Source organism: Podarcis muralis, chromosome 6 (genome assembly GCF_964188315.1).
Source record: "Podarcis muralis chromosome 6, rPodMur119.hap1.1, whole genome shotgun sequence".
NCBI classification, from domain to species: domain Eukaryota; kingdom Metazoa; phylum Chordata; class Lepidosauria; order Squamata; family Lacertidae; genus Podarcis; species Podarcis muralis.
In genome coordinates this window covers 66,360,286-66,383,119 of record NC_135660.1, presented here as the reverse complement: position 1 = coordinate 66,383,119, position 22,834 = coordinate 66,360,286, and the positions used below count along the sequence as shown (strand labels likewise).

The 22,834-nt window shown below is 41.6% G+C and overlaps 1 protein-coding gene and 1 long non-coding RNA gene across 7 annotated transcripts in view; one reads left to right on the top strand and one right to left on the bottom strand.

Moving 5' to 3' along the window:
- Nucleotides 1–22,834, top strand: part of LOC114597272 (uncharacterized) — a 55,835-nt gene that overhangs the window by 19,904 nt on the left and 13,097 nt on the right. For 3 of the 4 annotated variants that reach the window (XR_013393250.1, XR_013393252.1, XR_013393249.1), the window contains exon 1: nucleotides 22,597–22,718. This is a non-coding gene — a long non-coding RNA (uncharacterized LOC114597272). Of the gene's footprint in view, nucleotides 1–22,596; nucleotides 22,719–22,834 lie in introns of those variants that run through there. The other variant, XR_013393251.1, reaches the window with a different exon arrangement.
- Nucleotides 16,127–22,834, bottom strand: part of PRKG1 (protein kinase cGMP-dependent 1) — a 599,721-nt gene continuing 593,013 nt past the window's right edge. For all 3 annotated transcript variants that reach the window (XM_028729658.2, XM_028729655.2, XM_028729657.2), the window contains one exon: nucleotides 16,127–22,831. In XM_028729658.2, coding sequence (XP_028585491.1) covers nucleotides 22,733–22,831 — 99 coding nt within the window. In that variant the 3' untranslated portion in view covers nucleotides 16,127–22,732. The remainder of the gene's footprint in view (nucleotides 22,832–22,834) is intronic.

The following is a 22,834-nucleotide window of genomic DNA, read 5'->3' as shown; positions in this document are numbered from 1 at the left end:
CTAGTCTGCTTTCCACCACCCCTTCCCCTATCGTGTGAATTTTTTTTTACTGCTAAGATTTTTGAATTTGGTATCATTGGAGATGCTAGTTAAACAGCCAATGGAGATCAAAGAACCACTACAGGCTATGAACGAAAATCATTCTCACCCTTTTAGTCCTCTCAAACCATATGTAGTTTGATCAGCTCATGTTGATAAGGAATCCTCTGAACTGCAGCTTCTTTGGAGGTGCAGAGAGCTAATTGTTTCTAGCCATGGGCCTAGATCTTCTAGGGAGCTTAGGTTGGTCAAGGAGTTCAAAGAGAAACAATTTTAATGGGTGCTAGCCACGCCATCCACAAACCATTTCTGTGTCCCTTTTGTTCTTAAATTGGCATTGTTCCTTCAAAACAATGGTTGTGCCATATGTACTAGAGAGCGAATAGATGGGAATTCCTTGTGACAACGTCAGTCTCTGTCATCTAAAATAAACTCTGCTAATTATCCTGTTTTTACATCTCAGGAGAAATCATAGCTTTGAAAATAAATTTATATTACAATCCTCTGCATGTTTGCTCAGAAGTAAATTCCACTGCATCCAAAAGACTCACTCCCAGGTTCTATGTTTAGGATTGCAGTATGCTAGAAGCTCTATTGAGTCAATATTTTTGTAAAATACAGATTTTATATTTATAGCATTGGAACAAATATGTAGCATACATATAGCACAACAGATTTAGATAAACTGTTGTTGCAACCTAAAGCCTATTGAATTTTTCCACCAAAAACTGTAACTTAGGGTGGCCAAGTGGAAAAGGAGAAAAGGCTTCTGCACCTTTAATAATTCTTTGGCATAATTTCAGCAGGTGTTCCTTGTTGTTAAATTGCAGATAGGAGCAAATTTCAGTGGGTGCAGTTTGTCATGCGGGCTACACCGGCTGAGATTCCCTCTTATGCAGGTACTTATCTTTTTAACCTTGCCACCATAACCTTGGCATATCTAGTTCATAAACATTTTGGAATGTTCATGTCTGTTCTCTGCTTGTACCCAATTACATGTTATCGTGGCAGTTTGCATTTTGTAATTAGGCAATGTTGGGCTATGACATCTAACAGCCCTCTGGTATACCTAGGAAGGGCCCTTTTTATTGCCCCAGATTTATCCCTATGCAAGGATAGAACATATCCATACGAATCACTTTACTGAAGCAAGTTTGTAACAAATGAGAAAAGAAGTAGTCATATCAGGTTTATTTATATATAACTTTTCTTCACTTGCTGTGGTACAGGTACATTGAGAGTACTGCTTAACAACAAAACAAAAAACAAATGGATCAGACCAAAGGCCCAGCTAGTCCAGCATTCTGTTCTCACAGTGCCCAGTTAGCAGGCCTGAGTGCAACAGCACCCCAGTCACTTATGATCCTTAGTAATTGGTATTTAGGGACGCGGGTGGCGCTGTGGGTTAAACCACAGAGCCTAGGACTTGCTGATCAGAAGGTCGGCGGTTCGAATCCCTGCGATGGGGTGAGCTACCGTTGTTCAGTCCCTGCTCCTGCAACCTAGCAGTTCAAAAGCACGTCAAAGTGCAAGTAGATAAATAGGTACCGCTCTGGTGGGAAGGTAAACAGTGTTTCCGTGTGCTGCTCTGGTTCACCAGAAGCGGCTTAGTCATGCTGGCCACATGACCCGGAAGCTGTACACCGGCTCCCTTGGCCAATAAAGCGAGATGAGCACCGCAACCCCAGAGTCGGCCACGACTGGACCTAATGGTCAGGGGTCCCTTTACCTTTACCTTTAATTGGTATTTAGAGGTATACTGCCTCCAAAAGTGGAGGTAGAATATAACCATCATGACCAGTAGCCATTTTTAGCCACTGTCTCACCTTCTTTTAAAGTCACCCAAGCTGGTGACTATCACACACCAGAAATAAATTCAACAATGATTGCTGTGAATACAATAATGAAAACTGAAAATGAGCTGGCTCCAGGAAAATAATTTCAGTAGGCAATCAAATAATATTCAATTCCTAAAGATTTATTACACTAGACCAGCGATGAGGAGGCTATAATCCTCCAGATATTGTTGGACTCCAGTTCCCATCAGTCCCTGACAGCATGGCTAATGGGTAGGCATGATAGAAGTTACATCTGGAGAGCAAATTGTTAGCCACCTCTGCATTCAACAATTCAATTGTCCAATTAAAATGAATCAACCACAACTTAACTTAATCTAACCAGGCGGGAGTGCCCTACTAGGCTCTTCTGAGCTGCTTATTTTCTACTACCTGAAAATACAATTTTCTGACTCCTGAAGACTTTGCATTTTGAAAGTCACATCTCTTCCAATCATTAAGTAATAGTAAAGGTAGAGGTAAAGGTACCCCTGATTGTTAGGTCCAGTCACGGATGACTCTGGGGTTGCGCGCTCATCTCACTCTATAGGCCGAGGGAGCCGACGTTTGTCCACAGACAGCTTTTGGGTCATGTGGCCAGCATGACTAAGCTGCTTCTGGCGAACCAGAGCAGTGCACGGAAACGCCGTTTACCTTCCCGCTGGAGCGGTACCTATTTATCTATTTGCACTTTGACGTGCTTTCGAACTGCTCAATGGGCAGGAGCTGGGACTGAACACTGGGAGCTCACCCCGTCACAGGGATTCGAACTGCCGACCTTCTGATCGGCAAGCCCTAGGCTCTGTGGTTCTGGACCACAGTGCCACCCGTGTCCTTGAATAGTACACACTTAATTTGATACACATAATGTCTGTTTTCAGTTCATAAAGTCTTTTCTACAAGTCAGTTATATTTGCTGCAAGACACTGCTATCATAGCCATTGTGAGGTTTTTTGGGGGGAGAAGTGGGAGAAAGAGGTGGGGTAATGATAGTTTATGCGTGAAGTTTTGTGACTGTGTCACGTGGGTAGGTTCTTTATGTATTCCTTTTTTGGTTTTGTTGGTAGCGTGAGAGGTCGGAGAGCCCAGGGCCTGGTTGGTTGCATTCAGTTTATTGCAGCAAAGTTTGGTTCCATGTGTGAAGGGGGGGAGGTCGTTGGGTCAGGTTAGCCATATTAATTGATATGCTGTCGAGGGCGGGGTGAGGTTGTTGTCTTGTTGGGCTCTTTGTTTGTCCCCCGTGCTAGTTTTAATTCATTGGTTAGCTTTTCTAGTGGGACTGTTTCCTATACAGTTTGGTATCAGTGGTCTATGGTCACTTCTGATAGGTCCCTCCAGTGTCTAGTTATGATGCTCCTAGTTGCTGAGAGTAGGTGTCTTATGAGCCTTTTGTAATGTTGTTGTCTTGGAAATTGTTTAATAGGGCCAGTTCTGGAGTTGATTCTAATACCTGTTTTGTTATTTTGCAGATTTCTTGTAGGACTGATGTTGTTTGTTTAAGTGAATTCAGTTTCTAAATTAACCAGTCACAGGAGAGGGTTGTCTGCCATATCTTAGCATGATTAATTGCTCTTGCTTTGACTTGTCCCAAACCGTTGCTGGGAATTGACCATTCTGCTATATCTTTGCATCAGATTGACGTGTACCTCCAGTTTTTAAATTCCGGGCAGTGAGGAAGTGCTGCTAGGAAATACTAATAAATGTAGTCTAACAATATGGTGTGTGTGTGTGTGTGTGTGTGTGTGTGTGTGTGTTTGGATGTGTGAGGCTGAGTGGGTTGATTTGTGTACCAGGGATTCTGAACCATTAACTTCCTTATTTCTATGGCCAGCTAGAGAAACCTAATGGAGTAAAGTTGGATATTGCAATATCTGCCTAAAGGAGGTTATGGTTATGGACACCTACATAATCATAAGACACTGTAAAAAAAAAAAAAATCATTCAAATACATTGCACCTTAGGACAGTTGCCTGCTGGAAAAAATTTATTTTTCAACTGGATGATTTTATGATTCCATTGCAACTGGAATAAGATTATGATTTAAAATGTTCACAGGCTCCCATTTTCATAGGCACGGAAGAGGAAATGACAGTAATCTACCCTGTTGATGCCAGCAGGGTTTCATCCTGGCCATAGCCCAGACAATGGTGCATTCAGCTGAATGCCTGAAAAGAGCCTGTTAGTGTGCATAGGGGATTATATACAATAGGAAAACCTTATCCTAAAAGTTACTATGACCGTTCATATTTGTATAGAAGTAAATTTAGCTGTGTTCAGTGGTGCTCACTTCCAAAATGTATACATTGAATTAATAAGATTTTAAAAGTGCTGTTACAAGTTATTATTGGTCAGCAGGCCTAGATTCTGAGATATTTTCCTTAGAAATCAGTGATTTCCAAGTAAGTTAGCATCCTGTTGTAGAAGTAGAAATTGTGGTAGGTTCCCTTGGTGGTCTGCTGCCCCGACATCTATAGCCAGATTTCTAACTTCAAACCTTTTACTTCTCCGTGCATTTTTTCATGTGCTAAGCATTTTTTCATGTGTTAAGCAGAAGACACCAATGTTGTGGGTATAAGTCACACCTCTGATATCAATGTCTTTTGCCGAATTCATAAAAATGATTTCTATGTATGCCCAGATGTACATGAATAGAGAGAATCGCGTGATCAGGAATGCTCATGCTTCCTCCCCTGTTCAGGGAAGCACCTAGCAGTGGTTAATGCCTATGAGAAGTCCAAGCTTCAGCTCCTAAGTCACATCTCTGAACTGATCCAGGCATTTGTGTGGTGGACTAAAGGTGACCAGATGCAAAGGAGGATGAGACCTCTGCACCTTTAATGGTTGTGTAGAACAGGGATTTTCAGCAGGTGTAGCATGCATGACAGGCTACACCTACTGCAATTCCCACATGTACACAACTATTAAAGGTGCAGAATCCCGTTTTGCAAATGACAACCCTACGTGGTCTGCTTGTGTATTCTTTTAGTAGTAGGATAGAGAGGATGCAGCACATGCTGTTTTTGCTTAATGCATTCCAGGATATAAGACACACACATTCTGAATAGAAATAAAGTTCTCCCTTTCATTGCTGTAGTAGCCCTCTCAATCCTGCTGCAGAGTAACCTAAACCTATTTTACCTTGCCTTTATGATAAACTCTCCCTGTTTGGTGGGTACCCATGCCCTAGTTTGGATAGCTATTCTAATTGGAGAGCTGCCTCAAATTATCACAGCTACAAACACTCTGTTTAATGAGGGCAGGAAGTCTCCCTAGCTGTGGCACTTACTTTGTGAGCCATACATCCAGCCAAGTCCTTTATGAGGGCTGTCAGTCTGGGGGCTACTAGGAAATAGGTGAGTGCATTCTTCTACTGTATCTTCTTGATGATAAAAAAACAAAATAAAGGAAGAATTTTAATGCCATCTAGCTTTTCAAGAACAGTCTGAACAAATTACTAACAGGAAAAGAAGAGGGGGGTGACTGCTAGGCTGAGTGGGTTGATTTATACATCAAGGGCTTTGAAACAAAAGAAAATCTCCCGACAAGAAAGAATTAAATTCCAGGAGAGGGAGTTAAGAGATAAAGTAATTAGGCAGGAAGAATTGTTTGCTGCTTGCATATACTAAGCTATACAATCCTAGGGAGCATAATCCAGTGCACAAGACAGGCCACCCAACTTCATAGGGAAGTTGAATGCTATTGCTGTAACACTACTAACTTAAAGTGGGCCACACATACCCCCCTAGCAACAGAGAGCCCTACAGCATGTAGCAGACTGACATATTTGCTATGGCGTAAGCTCTGATGGTCTAAACCACAGAGCCTAGGGCTTGCCGATTGGAAGGTCGGTGGTTCAGATCTCCGCGACGGGGTGAGCTCCCGTTGTTCTGTCCCAACTCCTGCCCACCTAGTAGTTCAAAAAACACATCAAGTGCAAGTAGATAAATAGGTACTGCTCCAGCACTGCTCTGGTTTGCCAGAAGCGGCTTAGTCATGCTGTCTGCGGACAAACGCTGGCTCCTCGGCCTATAGAGCGAGATGAGCACCGCAACCCCAGAGTTATCCGCGACTGGACCTAATGGTCAGGGGTACCTTTACCTTTAAGCTTTGATGGACTTAAGTTCACTTCATCTGCTCTCTGAAGGGTTATCCTTAGTTACTAGGTCTATACACATGATGAATGTGCAGGAATTCTTTTTTATATTGTAAGTAATGGAGTCAAATAGCAAAGGATCCAATTTCTCAGGCTACTTGGATTTGTTCGCTTTTCACCGGCACCCGCCTTCCCAACACAAACACACACATACACATGGGTTGGGGCTGGTAGTTGCCAGAAGCCAAGTCTTTCAGTTCTGAACACCAAATATTTTATTCTAAGTATTTATTTGATTACACCCTGTGAGGGTTTAAAGTGTGATGGTTTCACGACTGAGGCTCCAACTTAACTTAACCACCCTCCCGTCCTGATTGGCTGATGGTCTCACCACCTCTCACTGGTTGCTGGGTTACCTGGAGCCCCACCCCCTGCTGTATTGTAGAGCGTTGAGATGGGTCATAGATGTACGTAGCAGCGCAAAAGGAAACTAAAGGTATCTGTGTCCCGGTACCATTAGAAAAAGGAAGGACTGCAGTTTAGTGGTGATCTGCTTTGTCTGCAAAAGGTCCTGGGCTCAAATCCTGATCATTTCTTGTGAAAGGCCACCCACTCAATCATATCCTAGACTAGAGAGCTGCTGCCAGTCAGTGTAAACAGTGCTGAGTTGGATGGAGCAGTACTCCAAATGTGGACAAGGTTTCAATGTTCCAAACAGGTCATCATCTGTAGCCTTCTTCAGACATTCAATGAACATACATCAGACAAAGGCAGAATTATGGTGGCTCGCTCTGCCCCCCCCCCCCATTTTATGCATATTCGCTCTCATTCTGTAATATGACTACATGTGTACAAGTGCCAAGACACGGCAGTAACGCAATGGAGCTTTCTATCCTCTCCGTTTTTGAGGAGAATTCTGTTGCCAATTGGTGTAGACAGCATTGAGCCACGTGGACCAGTGGCCTGACTACGTGTGTAAGGCCGCTTCCTTCACTTGTTGGGAGTACCCGCAATTCGGGAATTATTTGCTACAGCTGTGTTGTTGTTGTCTTGTGCTGAGAACTGCCCCGGTCCACGCCTCAGGGCTCGCTTAGCGCCTGTGTTTTGGTAGGGAAAGACCTGCCCGAGTTAGATCTGGAGGGGAATTTTATCCAAGGCAGGGAAATCTTCACACACAGAGCTGGGGTTGTGCGCCCTGCGCAAAATACTCCTCCTGACCGGCCTGTGAACACAAAGCGAGGCACTGAAGCGAAATGGGAGGCCGCCTGTTGCAGGTAAGCAAGCGGCCGCTCTGCTTGGCCAGCTATAAAAGCCAAACCGGGCGCGCGGGACTTGTGGTGGCACTGCCTGAAAAAACAAACAAGCCGGGCAGCCCCTAGCGGCCTCGCAGCTGCCTGGAAGCCGTAATTTGCTCGCCTCCATTGGCGCCTGCGCCGTGTTTTCTCAAGCCGTCTCTGGCGAGCGGCGTCGAGTGAAGCTCCAGCTCAGGACTCCCTTTGAAGCGCGGGAGATCAAACGCCTCCGAGACCCCCGTCCCTCCCCAAGGCCTTAATCAGCCCGGCTGGCTGCGCCCGTTTTGCTCTCTCGCAGTAGACACCGCGCTCAGCACATCCGAGCCCCGCTCAAAGCCGTTCACACGACCACGGGCGCCGCCTGTTTGGCCCGGACAGCTCCCGGGCAAACAAACGAGACGCATTCGAGGGGCTTTAATGAAAGGGCGGGAGATGAGAAATAAACGGCGGCCGCCGGTGCTTCGCTTTACTCTCGCCGGGCGACTGGGCTCGCTCGGCTCCCTCTGGTGGAGACTTCAAAGTTTTGGCTTGTGCGCCTCCGTGAAAACAGCTTTTTCTTGCTTTTTTCCTTTTGGGACTTGGCTACGGTTTATTAATTATGAGGTGTTTTTTCTCAGAAAACTGCTGGGCATGTTTTCTCTCAAGTTCGAGCGGTCCTCTCCAAAACCTCGTGTCAGCAAGGAGGATTAATGGAGACGGTGGGATAATCCCTCCATGCAGAAAAAGGCTCAAGGAGAGGGTGCGAGGCCAGGGAGGGCTGTGGGGCTGGGTAAGTGGGGGGGGGGGCAGAGGATCCCCACCCCTGGTTTAGGGTGGTCTTGTTATGCACAAAATTTGAAATGGCTTGAAGGGGAACAACTGAGACCAGTAAGTTGAAGCAGAACTTGGAAGAGCAACTACTGCAGCAATTGCAAGATCTGGAGGAGTGTAGAGATGATCTGGATGCAGGCGAGTACGAAATTCAAGATCTTTGAAACAACAACAGCAACCTCGTGTCAGCGCATGTCAGTAAATAAAGCAGAGAGAGGGGGCAGGAATAGAGAGGGCCCTTTAACTGGCAGGTTGTGAAGGTGAGCTCTCTCTGGGCATGGGGACAAGTGTCATGGCCCTGCTGGTAGTCTGAGGTGAGGACCAAGCTGGCGTGAAAGGCACAGGAGCAGGCCAAGCCTGTTCATGTTAAGTTGGTAATAGTATCTCTATTCCCATACTGCTCAAGAGCCTCATTTTTGGCCTTGGGAAGGAATCACGAGGGCCCCTTCCCCAAGCCCTAGTTAGTGCTTACTAGGCTTTGGGAAGGAGGAAGCACCCAGTCTGCCTCCTGCCCGTAGACGCCTCTTGCTTTTCTCTTGCGATGCATGAGGGGCTCACTTTGTTCTCCCGCACCTCCAAATTTCCCCCTCGCAACACACCCTTAATGTGGGAGTAAGCCCTGTTGAAATTGGTGGGCTTACCAGTCGAAGCCCCTCTTGTGGGCGAAGTGGGACATAGCCCTGCCAGGATTCTGAACTCCAGCCTTTTTTCCTGTCACACACTGTAATATCAACACATTTCCAATACATTTCGCACTCCACATTCCACCTTTCTCAAAGGAGAGGTGCTTGTGAAGAATTGCGCCCCCCCCCAATATACCCAAGAGTTAAGCAGTGTGTGTGTTAAAGGGGGGAGTGATGCTGTGCAAGAATAGCAGATCCCTGCATAGAGACAAGAGACAATTATTACTGTAATATCCAGGAAGAAATGGCAGCTCACTGTGATTTCAAACGAGGGCAAGGGTCTGTTGGTTTGTGTTTTTTGCAACTTGGGATCTTCTGTGTGCAAACTTGCTTCTGAGTAGACGTAGGGCTGCGCTATTAAGTGTTGCATTTTCTGCATGAAATAGGAAAGGCTGGTTTAAAACTGCAGCTGGCATTGTGCAGGGGGTTGGACTAGATGACTCTTGTGGCCTCTTTTCCTTGCTCTCTGCCTGGAGCAGCCAAGAGGTTCCTGCTGCTTGACTCAAAGTTTAACAGCAGCAACAGAGCTTCCAGTTCCTAGAGTGGAAGGGAAGGTTGTCAGAGAGAGGAGCTTATGTTTCACCCTCTTCCTAGCTCTGCCTCTGTTACTGGAGAAGAGGAATGCAAGTGAGCCCAGGCTAAGATGTATTCCAAGGAACTGGGCCCCTGAATGCAAAGTCAAAAATCAAAGAGTTTACACAAAGTTTATCAGCGCAAACTAACTTTTCACCACCTAACGCTTAGATCTTCCACTAAGATGTTATCATGTAAGAGGGGAGGAGGGATGAGAAGTGAAGCATGAGGTTATTAGAACATGGTGATGTAGCAACACTGGGCTTCTTCATCTTCCTGGTGCATCTAGTGTTGAATTCACATTGTCATGCAGTGTGTACTAAAGCACCCTGACCAAGAGTAATGGGAACCCTAGCCCGCTAGAATTTTTTCTAGGAGTGCTGAGAGTCGTAGTTTTATGGGAGGTGAACTACAGTTCCCAGGATTATTGGAGGCATGTGCTTTAAATGTATGGTATGTACACAGCCTGTGAATGTAGAACTTGTTCCATAGCCATACCCAGTAATTTTTTTCCCCGAGAGGAAAAGATCCCAGAACTCACCATGAAGTTGCTACAGTAAGTTGTGGGGTGACTCAGGGCAGCCCTGAACAGATCCCAGAGCCCCTGGTTCTGGTGCCGGTCAATTAAATGTACGCCCACCTCTCTTGTTCCCTTAGATTCAGGTGGATGGCTAGGGCAGCTTGGAAGGGCCCTCATGCAAATGCAAAAGTTTTTGTCCCTTAGAATATCACAGCAGTAGAGTACAGTATAAAGGGACAACTAGTGCCCCCCCCATAACTTGTATTAATTTTTATTATATCTAGTTTACTGTTCTGGATCCTAAATCCTCAATACCGTAGTCATAGATTCATAGAATTGTACAGTTGGGTTTCCGAGGGTCCTCTAGTCTAACCCCCTGCAATGCAGGAATCTTTTGCCCAAGGTGGAACTCGAACCCACAACTCTGAGATGAAGAGCCTCATGCTCTTTCCCTTTTCTTGTGCTATGTGGCAGCTAGTGTTCAGAGGAGAGGTACCCTGCCCTTGAGCCGAGAGGCATCTTTAAGATAACATCTTGTTTTCCTGTGACTTATGGTGCTTTGAATGTATACTTTATATTGGACTACCATGAAAAACTTTGCTAAAAGTCTTAACGTGCAAGAAAACCCTCTCCCCGCCAGTGATACTGATGTAGAATGGAATGTCGCTTTTTTCCTCTGAGGGGTGTTGGAGGGTATGTCTTCTGAGTTTGGGTCCCAGAGTGTAATGTTTCACTGGCATTGGTATTATCATTTATTAGATCCATACTCTTCACCTCTCTCTGAAAGAGCCCAGAGCTACAAGCATATCCATCTTAATACAATTAAAATTTCTAAAGGACAGAGTAAAACAATCTTTTTAAAAACAATTTGAAACTGCTAAAAGTAATTGTGTCCTCTCAATTGCAGGGTTTCTAGGGTCAGAACTTTCAGCCAGCAGAAGCCTGTGTAAACAGGGATGTTTTGTAAATTTCTTGTAAAAGTTAATATTATTTTTACTAATATTTAGGGCATTTGTAGTCCACCCAAGGAGCCCAGGGCAGCAATAATATACATAATATACATAATATACATAATATACAATAATATACAAACATATACAAGTTAAAAACAAAAAGGAAAGCAAAAACATTCTAAAAACAATTGCAATTAAAAACATCTAAAAGCATGTACCTTTGCTAAACTACCGTTCCCAGGATGCTTTAGGGGCAACATATGGCAATTAAAGTGGTATAAACCTGATGCATTTGTAACATAAATGTGCTTAGAATCCCATATAGAAGAATAATGGATTGTCTCAGCCTTTGACTTGCTTCCTTGCAAGTATCCTGTTAGACCTCCTTTAGACATCCCCTTACCTGTAGTTGCTCCTATGCTCATCAGAGAATGTCAGAAGACTTTAATCCATGAGGATGTATCAGATGTCATGGTTAGTAACTATGCAGGCAATGTAGATCCCAAGGGACTGGCCTTAATTGCAACTGTGATGTCTGAAGAATGAGCAACCAAAACATCTAGGAGGGCTCAAAATCCTTATTAAAAAAGAAAGGCTTTAACTGCCCTCTTAAACCCAAGCAGTGAAGGAGCCATATGGACCTCTCAGGGAAGAGCGTTCAAGTGTTGTCACCCTATGAATACCTGAGAGATAGTGAGAAGGGCCTCTGTAGAAGATATCAGTTCTTACCCAGGGTGATATGGAGGAAGGTGGCCTTCATGTAAACTTGGGACTAATCTACACTGGTCAGTTACAACATTAAAAACTCGTTATAAAAATGTGACACCAGAAGGCACTGTAGAGCAGCAATCCATCGTCAATGGGAAATTGTATTGAGAGTTATATTACATGGTTTCTTTAAGCATTTTTTCAGATCAGTGTAGATCCAGCCCTGGTCACAAGCCATTTGGACTTTGAGGCATAATACATAATGTCTGCTGTGGTGGCTTGGTATAATGGCTGCTACATGTAAAAGAGCCAATGGGTTTTATCACCCACCATGCCCCAAACAATTAAATTCAAATAGGACAAGTGGGCTTGATTTATAAGCATTTCTTTTTGGAGAAACAATCCAGTATTTCCATTTCCTTTTATTGTGTTAGACAGAGCTCAGCTGTAACGCCATAAATGGGTAACAATACCACGCAAATAGGTTTGAATAAATTCAGATTAATTTTATACTGCTACTGGCTATTTGAGTACTCCTAAGCATAATAGAGCAGTACTGTTACTTCCCTTGATCTGGACACTATGCTTCTGTGGATGCAGCCTAGAATAGCATTTTTTTTTTTGCTGCTGCATCAATCACACTGTTGACTCATGTTAGGCTTGTGGTCCACTAAGACCCCTAAACTTACTAGTATAAACTGTTTTTATTTTGAGTATGAATGAATAAAAATAATTTCCTCCCTTTAATCTGTGCATAAAGGAAGTGGAGTTACATTATAGGACCTTTCCTATACTGTCAAGGTCTCCCATCAATTTCAGTCCTAATTCAGGTATTCCAAATTGCAGGTCTTAATTTAATGGGACCACAGGCAGGACTTCAAATTGATGGAGGTCAGTTACATTTTACTTGGTCATTCTACTTTCTAATGAGGAAGAGGTGCTATGACACCCCCCTTGAACACCAGTACCCTGAAACTAACACACTTTATAATAAGGACAGCAGAGGAAGCTGATAAACCAGTTACTAAAGCCCCATCCTGGATTTGTGTCTCTTGAAAATGCTGCCAAGCTGTGAAAATTCTCCTGATAAAATGAAAAGTGACAGAGCAACTGGGATTTAATACCAAAAAAAAATGGTCAAAATCAGGTTATATGATTCTTCAAGTCTATGGAAACCATGCTTTTTAATCCTGTGCTGACTTTAGATCACTTTATGATGAGATGATGTAGTGCATGGCAATTAAGTCTTCTGTAAGAAGCTACTCCATATAGAATTCAACACTATTTGAACGTTGCACTGGTGACTGAAAACCAGTGTTGCTCCCGGGCTCAAGTGGTGGTGTGATGTGGTTCCTTGGAGTCCACAGAGTTTATTTTTAGGAAAAGCAAAGAAAACCTACCATACATATGTGTTGAGGAACAAGCATTTATTCGAAGTCTATCACTGAAATTTGTTATTTAGGGAAGCATGCAGCAAATAGGTTTGCTTGCAGCCTGATCCAGTGCATGAGGTAGTTCCCATGGAGCTCAGTTGGTCTTACTGCTTGGTAAGTATATAGGATTGCAGGCATTCTGTACAGAGTTCGGCATGTTGCCTAAACCCAGGAAATCAATAGATTTTCACACTGTTCTTCTATGTGCCAATTACAGAATTCCTGATGAGTTGCATAAGATAGCTTTTCCAGATTATATGTCCCCTCCTGACATTGTAAAAGGATGCAGTTGCTGCCTAATCTATAAGGAGAGAATGGTGTATCGCAGTGGCACTGGGACAAATGCATTCATCACTAGGGGGTTCCATCAGGTCTTAATTTCCCCTGCACTGAGCCATGTTGCTTAATTCATTCCGATTCCTTTGAACAGTTTCTCCATATTCCCAGAGAGCACAGGCAATTCATTTTACTGATTTCCTTCACTGAGGATAGATAAAAATATCATTAAACTTATCATCAGCATGAAAATGGTTTTGAAGGCAGAAAGAGGCAAGCAATAAAAAATACCCCACCAGTACCCACTTCATCAAAGCAGTACAGATTATAAATGTTAATTTCCCTTAAAAGCTGGGTGTTTATTTCATAAAATACAATCCTTTAATTACAGCTGTGTAATAACTGACCACCCACAGGCAGCATTGTTGTGGGTAGGATATTGTCAGGTCTTGCAAGGAATTTAGGTAAAGCCAGTAAGTGTGTGGAAATAGAAAACCTTTTCAGTATTGCAAACTGCAACACTCTTTGTCATGTAAGGGATTTGTGCTTTTTGGAAGAAAAAGGAAATGGGTATTCTCACCATTTCTAGAATGGTTTGAGATTGGAGCACACCAATATACCGTATTTTTCGCTCTATAGGACTCACCCAACCATAGGACGCACCTTGTTTTAGAGGGGGAGAACAAGAAAAAAAAATCCCCCCCTCTCTGCTCAGCGTCCCTTCAGCGAAGCGGCAGGAGAAACTGAGCCCCTTCTGTTTCTTCGGGTTCCTTTTGCTGAACCTGAAGCCTGTGGAGCGCAGTGGGAACTCGCGCTGCGCTCCGAAGGCTTCAGGCGGCTATCCCTGAAGCCTGGAGAGTGAGAGGGGTCTGTGCGCACCGACCCCTCTCACTCTCCAGGCTTCAGCGAAAACAACACGAAGCCTCCGGAGTGCGGAGGGAGCGGTCCCTCTGCGCTTCGGAGGCTTCGCGTTGCTATCGCTGAAGCCAAGGAGCCTGCATTCGCTCCATAGGACGCACACACATTTCCCCTTAATTTTTGGAGGGGAAAAAGTGCATCCTATAGAGCGAAAAATACCGTAAGCGCAGGTAACATGCTGATATTTCTTTTTAACCTGTCTTTAAAATGCTCTGACTTTTTTAGCGGACTGCCCCTTTCCACCCCACCCATCAATTTAAAGTTTTATATTATGCTGTTGGTGCTGCATTCTGTTTATTAATCGCTTATGTAACCATGACCGATATAAGAGGGACTGCCTATTTCTGTATAAATGTACCCTCGAGTTAAGATCAGCCTCTGAGGCTCTGCTCCAGGTCCCAACACTATCTGAAGTAAGTAGGGGTATGGGATCTTTTCTGATGTGGAACTCTATTCCCTGAACCAACTTATCAGTTGTCACCATCTTTATTTTCATTTCAGCACCAGACAATTCTTCTAATGCTAGTTTTTTATAAAAATGTTTGTTAATTTAATCTATAGACTAGTGTGGCTGTCATGGTTTTACATTTTTAAAGTATTTAAAAATATTTACCTAAAAGACCCCGGTTTTTCTATATTTTACTCAAGACCATATAAACAACTGCCCAACAGCTGTGTAGTATTCATAACACTAATGCTTCTTTATAGATTTCATGTCTACTTAATTTTTATTTTATTAATAAATAATAAAGATAAAGAGCAAAAAGAAGTTTCAGCAGGTTGAAAGCAGCATAAAGTCAGACATCATAAATGAACTTGTTGATTCAAAATATTGTAAAACATATCCATTCCCCATAAACCTGTTAGGCTGGTTTGCACATATTCTTTGGTAATAAGTAACGTCTTTGAGATAACCAAGCAGAAATCATTTAAGTTCCATAAGTTCCATAGAGATATTGGCCTGAACGGATTTCTGGAATATTTCTATTTGAGAACAATTCCAAAATAGGTGTATGTAATCTGCTTTATTAATTGATTAAACAGAGCCAATTGATTATTAAATAAGTAGTAGCGAGGCAGCAACAGAAGTTAACAGGCACTCCAAGTGTCCTATTTTCCAGGGATTCCAGTCCTGGATTTACAGAGACTGTCTTGGTTTCTGATCTGAACCCAGAATATCCCGTTTTTCCTTAGGACATCCCTATTTTCATCAGAGAAATGTTGGAGAGGAAAAGGTTATGCAACTCACAAGCCAGTGAGATAAGTAACTATACAATCTTTAGAAGACATCCAAAGGCAGCACTGTATAGGGAATTTTTAAATGTTTAATGTTTTATTAAAGATTTATTTATTTATTAAACAGGACATCCCTATTTTCATTGGAGAAATGTTGGAGGGTATGAGTTAAGTGGGAGCTGACTCAGGGTGTGTGCAGAGAGGCATGCGCTATATCATTAGGCTCCCTACCGCCTTGCAAAAGCAGTTGCCTGTGAAGAGGTTTTACGTGGTTTCATACCCACACAGACTTGTGGGTGTGTGAATTTGTGTGTGTATTAATTTCAGGCGCAGCATCTTTATCCTGACATGAAGAGTAAGGGATATGATTCCACAAAGTTGTGAAAGTACTGAGCGCAGGACAATACTGTATGCCATGGGCAGGCAAACTAAAGGCCCGGGGACCGGATCTGGCCCAATCGCCTTCTAAATATGGCCCACGGATGGTCCGGGAATCAGCGTGTTTTTACATGAGTAGGATGTGTCCTTTTATTTAAAATGAATCTCTGGGTTATTTGTGGGGCATAGGAAGTCGTTCATTCCCTCCCAAAAAAAATATAGTCCGGCCCCCCACAAGGTCTGAGGGACAGTGACCTGGCCTCCTGTTAAAAAAGTTTGCTGACCCCTGCTGTATGCTGTAAGAATTGACAGCTGAACAACTGTTTAAAATGCAATTTGAAACACATCAGAAGGAAGAAATATGAACAAGGCAACAATATTCAAAAGTAATTTTTTTTTATTTCAACTCTATAAAGTATACAACAGGCACTCGGCAATTACAGCTGCAGGGAAAATACAGAGCAAAACAAAAGCAGTTAAGTTTATGATAAAAAGTTTTTGTTTTTGTTTTAGTCTACATCAAAAGAGTGCAACTGGTCAAAGACCATTTGATGAAAGTGTATTCTTGGACAAACAAAACTAAATCCTCCTCTTTCATGTAGAATCCTCAGTAAGAAGAAAACCAAAGGAAAAATAGCCATTAAGATTATAAAGGAAGCCACCAGTGTAAAAACAGCATACATTGGAATAAGTACGGTAGTAGGCAACGCTGAATCAATTTCCCTTTGCTATTAAAGCCTGAAACATCAATGTCTCAGTGCTGTGGTCTGTTTATGGAGTGGACTGTTCACAGAGGAAGAGGACAAATAACACACTTTCAGTGTTTAGCTTTCTAGGTGTACTACTGAGAGTTTGTCTCAGAAACATTTGCATATACAAGGAAACTCTTAGAAAGCACTGGTCCTGTTTTGTTCAGTGGTGCAACAAGATTCACTCCTTCTGCAGTCATTGGTTTCACAATGGAAATAATATGGTTTTTTTGTTTGGTGTAAATTTGACAGTCAGTTTGCTAATCATTGGTCTGATCGGAATATTTTTGCAATGGAGCCTATTATAAAATGTGATATGTTAGAACTTTTACTGCACTACAGTTTTAAAATTTGCACAGCTTAGCAAAACAGGAATACCTGTATACAGACTGATAGTATGTCATATATTAATTTGACCTGCACATACATTTATACATTTCACAGAAATGACGCTGTATCTCATTAACAGATACACAGCTCTGGTACATTTATAACAGAAATAAGAGAACAACTTCATCATTTCTGTAATTCATCAATATTATATAATAAAGGCTTATAAACTGTTAGCCGAAAGAACTGTAAAACGCAGCAAGCTAAGAAAGGACAACATTTTGAGGTGTGTTTGTCTTTGTCATGCAGCATAACACCAAATTTGTATTTTTTTTAAATAGGATGCCATGAATTTTAAGGCACTTGCAACAATGCCAAATAACTAGATGATGATCTAAAAACTATGGGACAGATGGACAACGGTACAGTTGACATAAGTTTCAGTAATACTGACAATTATGACATTAATTCAAGTCTACTTTGATCTAAAAACATTACCTTACAAATAAGAAAATGAAAGAATAATGCAATGAAGTTCTAAATAAAAAGCTATATGTGTACCACAAAATATCAACACGAAAAAAATATCTATTTACATAAATATTTGCTTGTGGTCCTATTATTAAATAAGAATTTTCTGTGAATGATGCAGCACTGTAATAATAAGCTAAAGCTTACCTGTACCTTTAGAACCCAGTTCTAGCAAATGTGTCTCCATTATGACAGCAAATTTCTTTTTTATGTAGATACACCATCATTTCATATGTTAAAGGGAAGCAGAGGTCCCAAGCACGTTTATAGGGAGTAAACTCTACCAAAATGAATGGACCTTACTCATGAGCAAATTGATCTGAGGACTGCAGCCATAAGTAATAAGTAGTCTGCATACTATATTTCCAAGCAGAACTGCTGGCAAGCTTTCATTCCCAGCCATGTGATTTGGATTTGGGTCATTGGGTGATATTCAGTCCTAGTGCTACTTGGCAGTTGACCCATTGAAGTTAATGGTCATAACCAACTTAGCTTCACTGATTTCAGTGGGTCTAATCTGCATAGGATGTAGTTGACTTATTCTCTCCCCCCCCCCCCCCCGGCTGCCACCCTCACCCTCAAATTGTGTGGTTTTTCCACTTTGGCCTGCAGCTACTAATGATATGTTATGGAGCTAGGGGTGTCTGTAATAGTATGGCCCTGCTTCATGTCCTAGCCAGGCACAGAAAACTCACCATGGGGTGTATTCCATTCTCCTGTGGGATCTGCATGGAAAGAGTAGCATGTGCACCAGTTGTAAGTTGCAGTACACTGAAATGTGAATGTGTGTGTATATGCTTTTGTATATATATGTGTGAATAAAATGTATTACTTATGAATGCAGGGTTTATTAATACACACACGCTAGCTTAAGATATTTAAAATACATTTGGTGAAGAAGATGCCAGTGAGTCATATGAAAAAATAAATCTGTATTAAGTGCACACCGCACCCATTATATACTATTGAATGCGGCTCAAGGACAAACGGAAGGAATCAAGCCTAATAATTCATACCAAGCTCACTTTGAAACTTTCCTTGCATAATTATTACTAAATTTGTGTGTGCCTACTCTTCAGCTGAATGCTTTTAGTTTAACACATTGTCATTTGAGCTATTTAGAGTGGAAATAGCATGTTCTCGTGTTTATAACCAGGAAAAGCCAATTAATCAAAAAGAACAAGTTTTGCATTTAAGTTCACTCAGCGGAGGAGTATGAATTAAGCTGGAGTTCTGGGAGTGCTTTTTAGAAGTGAGTCCACCTGCAATGTAGAAACAAGGTGACTTTTGACCAAGATGACTAGTCATGTTCTAGCCCTATTGTATAAAATGTCAGGAAATGCTTCGGATAGTGTTCAAATGCTTAAGTTTAGAATTGCATATGTGTTGGATGGTGTATAAAAGTAATTGGCAGATGTAACAAATGCTGTGCTATACTGGTTTAATGAGCAGCAGAAATGATAAATGATGATGTAAAGCTTTTTGCTGTCTTTTATTGGTTTATACTTTAAAAAGCAGGAGGCTGACTATTAGTTTTAGAAGCCTGAGTTACATGAAATTATGTTCTTCCAGAAAACTGTTGATATATTTACTTATTGGAGAATGATGTATATCTGTTTAGAAAACCTCTGTTCAAGTTGTTGATAGCTACATGAATGTGAAGAATTGTTGGATTAAATTGTAGGATAGCTCTGAAGTGGCATATTTGATTTCATGCACTTGCAAGCAAATAGAACCCTGTTTAATGATTTTGACAAATAGTAAAATCAAGGTAAATGTGGTTAATTTTACAAAGAAAAATCCTGACCCCCAATTTTTTTACTCATTTAAAAAGTCTGTCCAGATTTGGACAGAAAAGATCATGGCCCGAGGCCCAGATCTGGCCCAATCACCTTCTAAATCCAGCCCGTGGACAGTCCGGGAATCAGTGTGTTTTTACATGAGTAGAATGTGTCTTTTCATTTAAAATGCATCTCTGGGTTATTTGTGGGGCATAGGAATTTGTTCATCTCCCCCCCCCCAAAAAAAAATACAGTCCGGCCCCCGACAAGGTCTGAGGGACGGTGGACTGGCCCTCTGCTGAAAAAGTTTGCTAACCCCTGGAAAAATTATGGGTCCATCCAGCACTATCTGGGATTATTGCCACAATGGTTAATTAGCTTTTGCATGCTGGAAGGTCTGTGATTACAGCTACCATATGCAGATTCTGTAATAATTCCTGGTATACAATAAAGTACCTCCTGTAGACTGGTTTTATAGGATTAAATAAAGTAGCACTTTATTTTTGTTTTTACTTCACTTCCTTCTGCTTTACTTACCCATATTTTAATTGCAATATTTTAATATATTTTTATGTCTCGTTTGATAAATTGTAGTAAGCAAACAAATAGCATGCCCCTTCAGCTTCAGCACAATCCAGTACAGTACTTAGGAAATGGTGATATCTCTGTCTAGCTGCACCTCACTAGCCAAGAAGGCTTCATAGTCCTTGCTGATGCTGGTTTTGGCCAGAACACCTCTAAGCAGCTCATAAGAAGCTGTGTGAGGAAGAGTGTGCAAATGCATCAGTGTAGGGGAAGACTTGTCATGTTATAGTGGTGTAAGTTTTGGAAGCTCTGAAGTAGACTGCAAATGGTGCTGCTGTGTTTGCTTTGTGGTTGGATCCTAGTGTTCCCACAAATATTCCTATGTACTGGAAGAAGAGTGCTCTTTCCTAAGATCCAGCGGTTATGTTGTTCCTGACCACTAATACGCATGGTTGTTTTATCACAATCAATCAGGTGGATGCCACAACAAATAGTGGGAAGGCATTCCTGCCCCCAAAAAGGGCTTAAATATCTTGGTTATTTCCACCAGTAATGAGGTGGAAATAGGATCGCAAGTTTGCTGTAATGTATACCAGTGTCAAGCAGTAATGACTCCTGAAAGAGTTACGCTAATGTCAAATGTGCAAGTATATAAGGAAGGCCATGGTTTCTCTTTTTCACTCCTTAAACCCACATGTTCTCTTCTAAAGTATAAGACCAGGAGCCTGGCGGCCTTGAGAAACTGAAAAGGTTGATTGAGCAGCTGCTAATTTTTAAGAAACGAAGATTTTGAGGGCTATTCCGCAGTTTATATTGAGTTAGTAAAAAAAACCTGCATTGTATCTAAACATTGCAAACTGAAAGCACAATTCTGCTGTGTTTCCTAAATCATATAAGTCTTAAAAAATTGCAGTGACATACATTTAACAGAAAGTGCTGTTGCAAGTTGCTGTTGCCGTTAGGGCTTTGAATGCATTTAACCTAGGGAGGGTTTGAAAAATTACATTAAACAAATTGGGTTGGATCTACACTGAGGCTGCTATCATATGCATTCTTTTCTTTGGATGAAAACAGTGGGATTTACTTCTGAGTAAAGCATGCACTGGATCGTCCTGTGAGTTAGTTGAACTTAAGTCCCATCTGGAATCAATAAGTCAATATTTTATAGTAAGTTAAACAAGTTAGTTTTGCCTGAACTTAAGCCCTTTTAATCCCAAGGGAAGTGAAATATTGGAAAGGGCAAATCAAGGAGGAGGGAGGTGTAAGTACAAAAAAGATGGAAGCTAGGAGAAACACGGATTAAAAAAAAGAGAGAGGGTTAAGTTAACTCATAAAGAGCAACTAGAGATGAAAATTGCTTTTTTGGATTCAGGTTATTGTGAGACTGCAGTGGTGTTACTTTGACGGAAATGAACAAGGGGATAGATGTGTTTATCTTCAGTGGCATTTCATATTATGTGATGGCATCTTAAAAGTGGGTTGTAGGGGTTGTTTTTTATTGAACTAATAAAAACTGTTGTATACGTAAGGCTGCATTAGCAGTGCAAGTATATTGGAAGTACATGTTTCCTGGTAGATGTCTTCACCGAGATTGCTATCATTATTCTATGTTTTTATAATCTATTACTGTCAAAAGAGTGACACATATATGTTAGAAAGCTCAAGCCTAGTAAGTATGATTCACCCAAACTGGAACATTTTAAACTCTCATTAATTTCCCTATGCACTCAACTCTCCCTTAGAAATGAATGGGATTTTGAAGTGGCCCATTTCAGCTGCACACATTTCAGCTCCATGCTTTTTAGACTGATTGATATAACTTGTGGTTGTATTACGTTTCACAAGGAGAGTGGAATTATTTAATGTTTGCAATAAATAATCAAAATACAGCTAGAAAACAGTGGGACTAAGAATTTGGCAAAAAGCAAAACAAATGATGGCAATGCTATATGGAGGAGCAGCAAAAACGTGTGTGTGTGTGTGTGTGTGTGTGTGTGACTATTATTTTGAGATTTTAGTTGACAATCACATTCCTTGCTACATATTTTCCTGAAAAATGATTGTGGATGTTTGGTTATTTCATGGATTAAAAAATGTACATAGCACCTATATAGTATGCAGTGAGTCTTGCATTTTCCCTCCTTGGGCTCTAAAAGGTAAATGTTATTTTAAGTTCAGTGTAAATTCCTATTGGACCAGTTGGCTGCTATCATTTCCTTTCTAGGACCTTTTGATAAGCACATTTGTCTTTGTTTATAATATAGTTATTATATATATATATAATATGTAAAATGAGTAGTTTTATGAATAATCTTCTACATGCTCTTATGTAGCTGTACCAACAAAATTAAATGTTAGATATACCATGTTCTCAGATACGTGTGAGAACCGACCGACCCATACTTGCTTTAACAGTTCAATAAAAACTGTAGCAGTTGTGCTTTTTTTATCAGTTTGGGAGGGGAAAAGCACATCAGAAATTAAATATGGAAAAGGGTAACATTCATTCTTGTCATGAATACTGCTCGAAAAGAAAGACAACCTATATAGCACTGCTTTGACATGAACTCCAAGACCAATAGCTTTGTGGTCCTCATTGGTTTAATACGTTGGCCCGCTTTAAGAGGCCCAACACACTCCTCTTGCTTTTTTTTTGAGTACCCCAGATCCCACACTGTAGATTCTACAGTACTTAACATTTCAGAACAGAATTAGCAATACAATGATATTGCAGCTAGAATTATGTGCATCTTATTCTATCAACTTTCAAATTACGACTGGAGCGAGTTCATTACAGTGATAGAAAACACATTTAATTACTGGTGAAAAAGGCTTTGCTTCAGGACCACCATGTCAACTGCTATGTTAAGTTCAAACAGAAAACATGTGAAGAGCACTATTGTCATCTAAGCAAGAAGTCCTAATGCCACTGTAGTGTTACTGTAGCAGCATCAATCAAGGCATCATGGTGACCCCGAGCACTAATCCTTCCCAATTCCTTCAGGTCTGCTGGCAGCCATGTCTCAGGAAGCTGTCTTCAGCAAGGCAGAAGCAGGTAAGAGAAATACATTAAAAGTCTATGTCCCATCCTGAGTTGTCGTCAGGTGGTGGTTCATCGTTGTCCTCAGGGAAGCTATCAAAATTGCTTGTATCTGTTGGAGATGCAACCTG